The following is a 13,553-nucleotide window of genomic DNA, read 5'->3' as shown; positions in this document are numbered from 1 at the left end:
GGGTGGTGTGTTTGTTTTTTAATTTATTTATTTCTGGCAAACAAATGATCTCTTTCAAATGAAAATGTAATATTTTTAGATCTTTCCAGGCAAATCATTATCAACCAATTCTCAGGTAAAATATCTGGAGTACTTTGCAGTATAATTTTTCTACTGGTCCTGAACCCCATTTTTCCTGTCAATTTTGTTCATCTATTGTAGTGACTTTCCAAACCAATGAACAAAAAAGAAGAGTCACTCATATTTTATTTCATGAGGAAATCAAGCCTGTAAACTAACAGAAACTGTTTCATTTGTGGGTCAGAAATCCTCATAGTGAGTGTCACACAGTGTGGGAGAATTAGGCTGGAAAGCTTTAATTATCATCTGTTATGAACCTAGTATTAAGCTGGAGATTGTGTTGTTTTTCAAAAACTTGACGAGAAGTTTTGTTCTATTCCCACCACCTGAGATCTTATTTAGATATGAGACAGGGAGTTGACTCAATAAGCCCATATGACACAGTTAAAAACGAAAGTAAATTTAATCGTGTTATTTCCCAGAGTACATTTGCATAATTTAATTAATGTAAATGGTTGCTGTGTGTTTGCATTAACTTCTTGTAGGTGTCTGGCCTGGCCTGTCTGAGCATTGGACTGTTCCTTGTGCTCCTGCTCTAGTCCTGGGATGGATTAGGCTTTGTTCTGGCTCTAGGGGGTTGAGGAGAGAGGAAATCCCATAAAAAATGAAAGAATTTGAGAACATTTTAAACCATCAAGTCTTCAGATTGACCAACAGCAGCAGGGAAGGCTTATTTGTTGTACCATTCTCTGAAATTTTATTATCTTTTTAGGTTTTGCAATACAACCAGACTAAGCCACTGCCTCCCCAGAGTATCCTGCATGCTTTTGATAAGTCCACCTGCATAAGTGTCAGTCAGCTAAAGGCTTCAGTAATATTTACAGCATAACTATAGAGAGGGAGGCTTTCCTGATATTAATTAAGGGAATACAATGCTGCATTATCCTTGCTTCTCCTGCAGTCCATTATAACACAAGAGAAGAACTCAGTCTAGGAACTGAGCCAACAGCAATAATTACAACCCAGCCAAAAAATGGAAGGCAAAGTGCCGAGGACTGCAGCTCACGACGACAAAATCACACACATCCTCTTTTCACAGGAGCTCAGTGGCAGGAGGGGCAGACCCACTGCTTTTGGGTGTGTCACGGGTGGGGAGGGTGATGCTGAGAGGTGTCCTGGAGCCAGGCTCCCGGGCAGGGGTGCTGTGCAGGGCTGACTCACACCGAGCCGTGCAGCGAGATCTGCGGCTTGTGCCTCATCCTCCAGATCACCACCGCGGCAGGTGGCAGCAGCATCAGCACACTCATCACCAGCACTGCAGCAAAAATGACCAGCAGGATTTCCCACGGGGCCAGCACTGTCTGCACTGTCAGTTCCTCCATGCCAAGAGTCTGAAGCTGTAAAGCAGAAAAACATGCTGCATTATTTACTTGCAAATAGGAATTATATCTGAGTAGATGTGCTTGTTTCAGCCAGCATAGGGGTGTGTCAGCCTCTTTGGTCTATTCCTTTCTCAGCCTGAAGAATAAACCCATTTTCTAGGCTGCAGACCCCAGAAAAGGTCCTGCTCTCTCTGTGACCTGAGGAGGCTCCATAGAGCATCAGCCTGCCTTTCCCCCAGGGCTCAGGTGCAGCTGCTGATTCTGGTTAAGACCCCCTGTCCACCCTGAAGAATTGCTCCTAACCCTTGGGTAGGCCTTTCTCTTTAAAGTTTTGATTTTTAGGGCAATCCTCTCCCACTTAGAGCATCATTACACAAAATTATTTCTACACTGACATGTATCAAACCTAAGGCTGAAAACAAAAGAACATGATGGAAAGGAGAGCTGGAAATTGAACTACCACCAAAATACATATTTTCTCTTTTTTCATGTATAACACTTTAGACAGGGCAGGGTGCTTAGGAGTGAGTTAAATCACGTTGATTTTGTAAAGTGTTAATAGGTGTGTCCTATAAAGGGAATGCAGTGTTCAATGCAATTCCTTCCACAGGACTCACACACCTGAAATGCATCACGGTGGCAAGCCCTGTTCCAGGCCCCACACACCTGGGAGCTGAACAGTGGGGGAGTAAAAGGACGTGCCAGGGACTGAAAAGGTTTTTTTTTCTCCACAACCTCTACCAGTACCAGTTGTGAGGAGGTTTCCTGAGGGGTGCAGTGCTGCCTACGCTGTGGGAACTCGGGCTACAACTCACCAGAGGAGGTCTCAGGTCTGCCCAAGCATGTGTTTTAATGGGTTTTTGTTACTAAATCCTCACCTTTATGTAAAGGTGAAGATGGAAACAGGGTTTATAGAATGTGTTTGTCTGAGGAGAGTGGAAAATTTGAATAATTTCCAGTGTACATCACTGTGTTAAAATTGCCATTAGCTCAGTTTAATTTTTGCTGTGGTTTGTGAGGACAGCCTCTGTATGTCTGGTAACAAACCCTGGAAGATTTAGGCTGCGCTGACCTTAATGAAGCCTAGATGTCCATTAGCAGAGTCCTAGTGGACTTCTCCTTGGCTGCTGTGTCACCTTCTAGTTAGATTAATCTCAAATCTTACACTCACAGCAAAAGTACAGGGATGCAGCTGGAGCTGCCCTAGGGCCTGGAGCGCTCTCTCAGCCGCTCTCCTCTCACCAGTGAAGCACATACCTGTGGCAGGAGGGTGCTCTGAGCTGGAATGCTGCCCACCAGGTTCATCCCTGCCGTGGCTGTGCTCTGGGTCTGTTTTCAGCCAAAGCAGCACCTCGATTTGTGCGTGTTCATGGGCTCTGACCTGCAGTTCTGCTGCTGTGGGCTGTGCTGCAGAGCCCAGCAGGCTGCCTGAGTTCTGACCTTTCCTGTGGCAGCCTTCCGCGTTATTCCCCTCTTCCCACTGACTGGTGGGTGAAGATAGGTGTGAGCCTCTTTTTAAGCTGGAGAGGCTGTAGGAGAGGGATTTTAAAATATAATTTATTGGCCTCCAAACCACAGAATTATTTGCTATCATATAATAATTTTTACTCTGTGCTTGGACAGTCACAGATCTAGTACTACTGGCTAAACTCTGGAAACAGAAAAACAAGTTGGGAGCCCAGTAAATTTGTAAATGCAGCCGTCAAATGGCAGAAGACATTGATGTCTTCAAAGGCTGTTTTAGATCAGTGAATATTTATATTTTCTTTTCTTCCTAGCAAGATTTTCTGATTAGTAGCTACAGCACTTAATGTCAAAGACTTTGTGAAATCAAGTGACAGTGCTCAGCTCTTACTTTGGTGGAAACGAATACAGTCAGATTGGATAAAACAACACAATTAAGGGCACAAAACAATACAAAATTTGTATAAAATACAAACCAATATATCTGAAATAGTAAAGACTAATTATTAGTGATATCTTTATACAATTTCTGATATTTTATTAGGTCAGCAATACCATTAAATTCTGCTCTTAAGTATATCATATAAAACCACATGACCCACATTGAATTTCCCATATCTTCTACAAACAGGGCTTACAGCTGTTTATGTGGGGAGGGGTTTTATGATCCACACCTGAGAGCTGCTCAGTCAGACACAGAGAGGAGCTCCCACCTGCTTCAGCACACCTGGAGCTGTGAAACCCTTCCCGTGCTGCAGGAGCGTGGCCACTCTTCTCCCAGGCACTCATTTTAAAGGAAGAACAAGCTGAAAGGGGCTAACCAACAACAGCAACAACGAACTTGTTCTGCTTCATTTTCCACTCAGTCAGTGATATAAATATTTGCCCTTCAAGTGGGGAAAACAAGTGCTACTGAGTACTTGTTCTCTAACCTAGCTGCCAGCTTCCTGCTCACACGCCAAGATAATTACCCAGGGCTGGTTTTCTGAAGAGGTCACTGCTGCTGCAGCGTCCTTAGTGTGCCTTGTAACCCTGTGCAACTGCAGGAGGGTGAACTCATTCCTCTGCCACTTCCCTGACCGTGTCACAAACAGAGGTAGCAAATGGAAGGAACAGGAAAAAGTTCTCAGGCTTGGATGTCTGGCACAGTGATGGACTTGAAAAGAGGGTGATGATTGCTAGATAACTACACTGCAAATTAAAATAGTCACTTAAAACTCCTGTAAGAACCAGAAATCAAATTAATGAGTTTGGTACCTCAGAGAAAAGGCTGCACTTCAACAGTGTAGAACCTTAGGAAGGTGTAACAATGCTGCTTTGGTCTCTAGAAGTCCAAACCTTTCAAACCAAAAGTGCATGAAAACACTCAGAATCATTAAAATATTAACAGAAGTTTCACTGAATTTGTTTATTATAAATATTTTCTTCTCTAATATTATATATTATATTTCCAAGTAACAAGCAAATGAAGTATTAATTAAAATATTTCAGTATTCATTTTTTAAAGGATTTCAGCCTTTATAAGGCATGAAGCAGTTTGGTTTGATTATTTTTAAGTCAAATCTCTATGTATTTATCTTTCAGTGAGTAAAGTCACTGCAGGATACAAATATAGCTTAAAATACCTTAATGTTAAATTTGGGTGCAGAAATTAAGTGTATGCAATATGGGGGAAGATTTTTAAAACAAAAATTATGATGAAGACTATTTCATAGACAAAACTAGCATAGGAAACTGTGATTAAGCCAATCAAGCCCTTAGTTTCACCTCACTTCCAAAAGTAATTGTAATCAGGTAACTACAATGAAAGTTAAAAATTCAAGAAGAGTTTCTCAGCTGTTACTTAAATCACACTTTTCTGGACATATAAATTCAGATTTGTCTAAAAAGATGCTCTCTTCTTACCGGTGAAAGAGTTCTCTTTCATAGAGAACAAATTGTGGCATACGTCTCTTAGGTTTCTGATTCTTGAATGTGTAGCAATGAGGAGATACCTATGTCTGAGTCACAAACATTTCCTGTTCTGAAATATTTAGATTTTAAACACTTTCGAATAAGCTTATACAAGCTGGAGGTGTTCTAACTGTAAAAGGAGAATAAAAGATTGCCTTATGCAGTCCACTTACAGACAGCATTATAACTATTTAGCCAACTATTTTGCACTTAAAATTAATTATATGAGTAGCAACTCCGTTTTTTCAAACCTTCCCTGCCGACAACCTTTTACCCAAATTAGAAACAATTTCGTTATCCCCCTTATTTTTACAGAACGGCATGAAAGCAGTTGAATTTGTTGAATATTCCCATCTCTCTCAGCCCACCTGCCAGCATTGGGATCTTTCCTGGGCACTCACCTGCTCGGGGCCGTGCGGTGCTGCCCGCGGGCCGCAGCGGCTCCGGCGCGCATCCCGCGGGACAGGGACAGCGACAGGGCCACCTGCGGCGGGAGGGACAGCGACAGGGCCACCTGCGGCGGGAGGGGCAGGGCTGTGCGAGGCTCAGGTGAGCGTAGCACGGGGCTCCGGCACTGTTTGCACGGCGGTGCCTCTATCGCCTCCCCCTCGGTGCTCTTAAAGCGGCACAAGCCTGCCCGAGGGAGCCGCGCTTTGCCAGGGCAGCAGAGCAGGGCTGGCTCTTCACACGAGCACAGCCTGCTCTGGGGGACAGCCACCGCAGAGAAAAATGAGGGCTCGTTTTGCACCAGAAAACCACTTGGGCTTTCCTTGTAAATCATCTTATTTACTCACAAGCGAGTCATCTGATTAAGTAACTCATTCTGGCTGATTATTATGAACAGCATGTGCAGCCTTCAGAAGTTTATTGCAGATCCGAGGCATTCATACACCCAGCTCTCCTCCACCTGTGTCTATTCAACAACCCACTTGCTACTTAACAGCTTAGCTGTATTTAAATATTTGGAAAATCTCAGCTAGGCTCAGGCTGCTGCAGTATCTGTTCTGTAAAGCGCGTGTAAAAACCTCTTCAGAGGTTTGCTAAGCCCGCTCTGGCTCCTCTCCCTGCTGCTGAGAAGGGGCACTACACAGCCCCTGAGAGGTGGCCCTCCTGCCTGAACACACTGCTGCATCCTGCTCTTGCCTCTTGGCAAGAGAAGGTGTGAAGGCCAAACTGCACCTGCCCTAAGAACTGAACAGTGAGGTCTGTGGAACCCTCTGTGCTGCAATGGATACACCCAAAGGGCTGCACAGAGCTTCAGATTGCAAGGATGTCCCTTTAGACCTCAAAGCCACACAACCATCACAGGTTTTTCAGCTCCTTCCAAAGCAGAAAAAATATTAACTAGGGTATTTTCACAGAAAATAACAGCTGTTAAGAATATTTTTTCTTATGATGGATATTTTTATAGGATTCAAAACAATTTTCTGAACAATTCTTGGCAGGAGGCTGGGGAGGTGTAATAATTTTTCCACTATACAAGGCAGTAACACTTTCCCCTGCAGAACTTGACTAGTGAATTCCACCTCTCTTAATATTTGACACTAGTATTTCATCTTGTTAAAATCAAATTCCTCACTAAGTTACTTTCCAAGTAACCTGTTTATGCTGTTCTTTTACTAACTTTTCAGATTATTATAAGTTTACTTAATCGTAGTGCTGGAACTATAAATCCTACAACTGAAAGTGGGGAAGTGCCGCCATTGACTGAAAATTGACTATCAGAGTTTGTCTTGTCAGTATGCTGGGTAGTCCAGAATATCCACAAGTACTAGTAAATACACGTTAAAAAGTGGCAGTTTTTAAAAGCACAACTAGTTAGGATAAGTGGATTAAACTTTTAAAATAAGTTCACAAATGTCTCAGAAAACAGCTTTTGGGAGTACATGCTTGCTAGCCTTGGGAAATCCTGTCTTTCTACAAATCTGAGGATGCTGTACTGCCCTCTCATTCAGATTCAAGAAATGAACTCGGTGCCCAAATGCTGAACCAATCTGCCTGTGAGGCCAAGATTGCTGTTTCCAGACCTGCCTGCTGTCAGCAGGGTTGTTGAAGGTGGCAGCTTCAGGCACAGTGACAAACATTTGCTCTGAGGTTTTGTGTCCCCATCCGAGTACCATGAGTAGCTGCAGTGTCTCAACAGGGCACCTGCAGCTCTGGAGCAACAAAGTCCTTTACTCTCTTCCCTGGGAAGCCACAGGAGAAAAGCTCAAACATGGGGCAGTGGTGGAACATTTTTCTGCTGTGACACACATTCATTAGACTAACACTGAAGGCAGCTGCTTTCTTTCACAAACCTGCAAATAGCTTCAATTTTGATATACAGCTCTGTGAACCCCTGGAGATTAGTAGGATAAAATAAAAAACTTACCATGGCTTTAAATGTTGAGCGCTGGTGGGCTGTGTGTCCAATTTCATTCTCAGGCTGATGTTAATCACTGTTTATTTCTTAAAATTTATTGGAATATGAAGAGTGGAAAATTACTGTATGAGATGATGCTTGTGATCCTGTTTCCTTGTGCTCGTGGCAGAGTTAATTTCACAACAGGGGTCACGCAAGGCTGAGGACTGGGCAGGTGAGCTGATGGGTGCAGGCAGATTCTGTGAGCTGTAAAATATTTGTAAGAACAGAGTTTGCAAGTGAAACAGTGCTTTATGGATTCCTGAGTCCTCATTTCCCCTCTACATACCTGTTTCAATGGGTTAACAGAGTGGTGCATCTAGACTTTACGTGATATGGTATTCAGTAATTTATATTTAGACTGTGCTGTCCAGAAATAAGGCATTCATTAACAGTTTGTAGATCTCCTTACATGCCAAACAGATGCATGGATAAACAGACTTTGCTCACAAGTTTTATCTTTGCATATGTTGAGATAATTTTACAGCTCTTGGAAAGAGGGTCCTACTTAGTATGCATTGAGAGGGAGGATTTGAATACTGCTGCAGTGATTGATTGTCTGCCTGTGGAGGTGGATCACCCGCAGGCACCAGGCTGTTCAAGCAGAAAGGTGTCTTGGTTTGACACCAACCTCGTTGCATTTATTTTCCTAATACCTGAAAGACAAGCAGCCTAGTTTGCAGAGAATAACAGCAAGAATGATTCACGGGCGCTGACATCAAGCAGAGGGCTGAAAGAAGGCCAGGAACACCCATTCCTTGTCACAGAGCAGGTGGTGAGACCGTGTGCCCAAAATAATCCTGTAATTGAATTTCTGCCAGTGCAGGAATGTTGTGCATAGCAAGCTGCTGCTCTGGAATTACAGTGATTTGCACAGCTGCCAGGTTCCAAGCAGCCTTTTTGCTGGCCCCCAGGTTCACAGGAGCTGTGAGCACACCTGCCCTGCCCTGTTACCTTCCATACTTTGGCTGTTGTCTCCCTGTCAGCAGAGGCTGAAGGGAGCTGATCTGGCTCTGGAGCTGGGCGTGTCCTTGCTCAGGTTTCCTGGCCAAGCTGGGACTAACACGATGTGAATGAGTGTGACTGACAGTCAGGCATTTGGCTTTATGGAGGCATCCCCAGATGCCCAGCCAGCCTTTGCACCACGTCATGGAGCTGATGCAGAGCCTTCATTGCCTAAGCTATGTTGAAGTCAACTGCCCTGGAGAAAGGAGAAAACCAAATTGGACATCTCTGAGTGTGCATCTGCACAACTGTGAATCTAAACCCGGCAAATTCTCACCTCCAGGAGGTGAACAGACTCAAGCAAGAAAGCTGAGAAAGGTTTCTCTTAATCCTTTAGCTTAAGCTGGGTAGTGGAGCCTGAGCAGCTTCTGCAATGAGTGCTGAGTCACTTGGGACCCACCAACCTGGGAATTCCAATGAGGGTCTGACGAACACCTTTGTGGTGCCCAAAATTAGTTATATCTGAATCTCATGACTACATAGCCTAAAAAATTTGCCTTGTCGTGGCTCTGCTGATTTTCTCTAAACCACATAGGCCCAATCATTCTCCTGTTGGCTCCTGTGTGTTTTCTTCCACATGCATCCCATGTGACAGCGGACCTTGGTCTTCTTGTGCTCCTGCACCTTAGAGTTGGGAAAGGGATTAGGAATTGCTAAACAGGTGGCTTCTAGTCACCCCTTTTGAGGTGCATGAAGGCTGAAGACCTGCTGACTCTGAAGCTTTCCACTGGGAAATGTAAGGGGGATGGCTCTGTGCCACCCCAGCAGCACTGCTCGTGTCTTCTTTCAGGGCACCTGTTGGGGGTGAGGGGGGCCAAAGCAACAGGGGCTGAGCAACGGCAGAGTGTCTGCACAGGGAGTTTTGGGGAGGGAAACCTACAGAGGGATCAAAACACACACAGTGTAGGGGTTCATGAATAAAGGAACACTGGAAGATCTTGTGGCTGCAAGTCACTTGAGATATGTGGCCAAGAACTCTAAGTTTTGGTCTTGTAATAAATCAGCAGGCTAACAGCAGTAGGAACCCATAGGCAGTAATATTAAGACACTCAGTGGGCAGTGATTAACAAAACAGACAGAATGGTCACTGCTTTCATTATACAGTTTCCTCTTTATGGTTGGCATTTGTTTAAAAGGCAGATCAGACTGGGAAGAGTGAATTTTATTTTTTCATGCTGCATTATCTAAGTTCACTAGCTACAAATGAAGACACAAGTGATAGGGAAGCATATTCCAGAGAGGGGAAGGGAAGCACTAAAACTGACAGACAATAAGGTGATTCCTGTTGCACGCTTTGTCATTCCAAGTGCCATCAGTGTACATCTCCACACATTCCTCCTCCCCTCGGCCAGAAGGTTCCTTTGGGTACCAGTTAGTGTAGTTCAGCCAAGCACCGTTCAGGAGCTGGAATTTGCCTGGAATAAGAGATTGTTTTATCCCCAGGTAGGCGTAGGTGTTAAAATATTTCACGAAGTACAGAATAGCATCATTCTCTCCAGGGCTCCTTGGAGTGGCAATAGAGCCTCCAGCCTCTTTGCATTTTTCCACTGTAGCATCAAAATCAGCTCTTTTCGCATTGGTAGCAAATATTTTTCCTCCAGACTGTGTTATTATCTTGTTCAAGAGAAGGACTGCAAGAGGAGGAAAAAGCTGTTAAACACCTGTGCATTGTTTTGTGCTCCCTTTGCTGTCAATTGTAACTCCTGCCATTTTGCTCCATAACTTTAAATTACACTCAGCAAAGGAAAGGAGAACTTGAAATCGAAGATTTCAAAGAAATTTGAAAATGAGGATGGGGGAAAGGGAAGAAACACACATACATAGATGATGAAACAGGAGAATCACATAAGAAATTGGAGGAAGAAAGGAAATGAGGAAATCTATATTTTTAAAAAGTATATGATTTTCTTTGAGACTCTGTGTAAGACTCAGGTGTTTGCAGTACACCAACGTTCTTGAGTGAGTGGAATCTTAGATTTGAACTGGTCTTAGTATGTTTTTAGTGTTTTGTTTGTCTGCTGGGGGCACAAGGTGCACGGAGCAGTTCTGCATAGGCAGGGAATTTATCTGGCACAGTCCTGCCTTGCTTGCACTCATACTTCAGAGCTGTTACCCAGGTGTCTCCCACTAGTTATGAAATTCTAATTCCCACCTCCCCATTTGAAAGTTTTCATTCAATTATATACCAGTGAAGAAGATATAAAAGGAATGCAATGAAACTGCAGAAAATTCTGCCTTTTTCCTAAGAAATTTTTGCTCACCTGGTCTATCCCCACTAACCCACTAGCAGCAGAAGGTAAAGGTAGATAAAATACCTCCTTCCAGTCTGGAAATCCGATATGCTAACTGATGGATATCGTCCCCATTTTCACTAAGAGCCAGGTTTTTGAGATCTGTGAACAAAACCAGCTATTATGCACTTTCCATCACAGTTTCAGTCTTGGCCTTCAGATCAAGCAGAGCTTATCATATGAAACTAATACAAACTTTTAAAATGTTTGTCAAACAGAGTTCTAGTTTACTGCTGTGTTTTAAACAAGTGACACCTTCACACATTAATCTTTGTAAGGAGAGGGGATAAGTTCCTGGAAGTCACCTGCAGAGCAGGGATGTTTATGGAAAACTGAACTGGCAAACTGAGTTAGTTTTCTTTTGATTGAGCCAGTCCAGGCTAAACACTGACATTAGTGCAGTAGGTTTAGTTGATTTTTAACTGTGTCTAGGGACTGAATCCTTGACAGGATCCTTAAGCTTTTCAAGCACTTGCTTACATCTCCAACCTAGGACTCAGCAAAAAGTTTCTTGTGCTACAGAAAATTCTAAAAAAAAAAAAATTCTAAACTTTTCTCTGTACTCATAGAGAAAATATAATTGAATCACTGCATCATTAAACAGAGATTTAAGCATGGTTCTTATGCATATAAGAAATTAGTAAAATCCTGATTATTTTATTTCAAGTAGATCACACATCAGATTATGGTAGACAGCACTGAGTTTACAAACAGATAAAAATGAAGATAACTTCACGTACCTGGTGTTTGTCGTCCATCGTTACTAACTCCAAAAAAATGCTTGAAAGAGAACTTTGGAAGAAATCCTGCAAGGTTACCTTGAGCACAGAATGAGAGCAGGAAAAAAGATACTACTAAGATTTTGTGCAGCTGTGGAGAGAACATCGTTTAAAGCTAAAGGTAAACCAGACTGGTTTACTCTCCAGTGTAGAGTCCTGCATTAAAAAAAAAAAAAAAAAAAAAAAAAAAAAAAAAAAAAAAAAAAAAAAAGAATGTTTTAGAACTTTTCAGTGTGTGAAGTCTTACATGTATTAATTACACTTTGCCTGCAGTGACATGAATGTCATTCATGTAGTTGCAAAGTTATCTTATTTCAGACAATTAAAATATTTTTCCAAAAGGCAGCCTGCTAAGTCTACAGAGCAAAAACCCAAAGCATACCTTCAAAGCTCTTTTCTGTACATAAGATACCATTATATGCCATTTTTCCCCATGCAAAAAGTTGTAGTTTCATTTTACAGGAGAGCAATAGACACATGGCTGCTTTAGCAAGAGAATGTGTAAGACAAAGTGGGACATGCTGTCTTTGTCAACTAGTTTAAGAGCAAAACAACTGCTAATACTTATTCTTCTATTGCAGCATCCATTTTTAACATCTCTTCACCTCAGGTGACATGGTCTATAAAAAGAGGTGAAATTATGAATAAAAATGTTGATACACACACCAAAGTTGGATAGTTTTGTGATACAGTTTAATAGATTAACATAGTTTTGCAGCAACCTATCTAAAGATGTTCAACTTACCTAGCAGCTCCAGTGTGAATTAAGAAAGACTCATTAAATGGTCCAATTTATAGGGCATGTAACTTGAGATTCATCATCTTACCTACAGAAAGCACAAAGAATATGTCATATGATATGAATTTGCATAAAAATGGAAACCTAATGAACTTTAACTTGAATGATAGGGGGATTGTTTTCGTCAAGAGGTAAACATACTTAAAACATGAGGAAAGTATTTGAAGGTACTTTTTAAACTTGTAGAAACACTTTAAAATGCCCACCCTGGAACAGAACAAATTTCTCAATTCATATTTGAAATACCTAATGTTTCCACAGAGTGGCTGTGCAAATATCACAGAAGATAAGCCATAACAAGTTCACCTGAAATATGCACCAGGAACACCACACCATTTTTGTAACACACTCAGGACCTACCGGTGATAATGACCAAAGTCTTGTGACTAAACAGGATCTCACAATTGTAGCAGTAAAGCCAAATGACAGTGGTGCACCTGCAGCACATGTAGAAGAGACAGCTAGAGAGACACATGCTGAAATAACTTACAGAATACGCCAGGGAAAGTTTATATGTCAAAAAGAGCAGTTTACTCCAGCGTAGCAATGACCTCTCAGTGAAGGAGAAAGCTGCTTTATGCTTTATGTTCCTGTAAGAACAGAGGCCCAAGAGGAGGAGTATCACTGCCATGGAGATGGCCTTGCCAGGCATTTCACAGCTGTTCTCAGCTGAGAGTTGGCTCTGGGCAGGGAAGACTTGGAGGAAAGGTGTTTGAGTGTGTTCCAGTTCAACCAAGTGATGCGTGGCTGCGTCGTGCTTGTGGTGTCAGGCCAGCATCCTGACGTTGCAGCAAGGCCAACAGCCAAGACAGCTGAGGCATGAAGTGTTTTGAGGCTAGATGGGGAAGGTCAGCAGCATCCCTGTTAGTCTAACATGCCACTGGGTCAAAGCAAGGCTAGATCACCTCCACAGGCCCTGAGCACCTGTGCCCTGCACTCCATACTCACCCCAACCACTGATGTATGCCTCAACAGCTTTGTCCTTGGTGGTGCGCCCACAGATGCTGGGTTAAATCCTGCTGCACTGTTCATTGAGTGCCCCTGAGAGCACCAGTCCTGTGAAAAATAAATAGGCAGTACCCAGTTGTATGCACCTTTACAGAAGAGAGCTGTTTTAAATTTGCATAAGTAACCTTTGTTTCCAGTTTCTTGTCAAATTTCAAGTTTCTTAGCTTCTGAGTGTTTGACGTAATGCTTTCAACATTCTTCTGGCAGAGGTTTTTTAAATTGTTATTTTCGGGAAAAAATCCCCACCAAAATCAAACAGACAGCATGAGACAAGCCAGTACCTGGGTTCTAGATGAGCCCTAGGAAAGGTCACTGGCAGAGCCTGGCCCTTTGCACACATGGTGAGAACAACTTGAACATTTAACTGCACCTGGAAGAAACCACAGGTTAGGCAAGTGCGAGAAGAGGAGG

At 42.8% G+C, this 13,553-nt stretch overlaps 1 protein-coding gene across 1 annotated transcript; it reads right to left on the bottom strand.

The window, feature by feature from the left end:
• Positions 1 to 9,356: 9,356 nt before the first annotated feature.
• LOC134555125 (pulmonary surfactant-associated protein A-like) lies at positions 9,357 to 13,230 on the bottom strand. The gene is made up of 6 exons (XM_063406481.1): positions 13,083 to 13,230; positions 12,495 to 12,571; positions 12,081 to 12,162; positions 11,297 to 11,491; positions 10,581 to 10,658; positions 9,357 to 9,896 (listed from the first exon to the last, which is right to left on the bottom strand). The coding sequence occupies exons 4-6, from the start codon at positions 11,439 to 11,441 to the stop codon at positions 9,520 to 9,522; spliced, it is 600 nt and encodes a 199-aa protein (XP_063262551.1). The 5' UTR covers positions 11,442 to 11,491; positions 12,081 to 12,162; positions 12,495 to 12,571; positions 13,083 to 13,230; the 3' UTR covers positions 9,357 to 9,519.
• Positions 13,231 to 13,553: the final 323 nt, after the last annotated feature.

The sequence above is a fragment of the Prinia subflava genome, chromosome 9 (assembly GCF_021018805.1).
Source record: "Prinia subflava isolate CZ2003 ecotype Zambia chromosome 9, Cam_Psub_1.2, whole genome shotgun sequence".
NCBI classification, from domain to species: domain Eukaryota; kingdom Metazoa; phylum Chordata; class Aves; order Passeriformes; family Cisticolidae; genus Prinia; species Prinia subflava.
The sequence above is the reverse complement of the archived record's forward strand: the minus strand, read 5'-3'. Positions and strand labels throughout refer to the sequence as shown.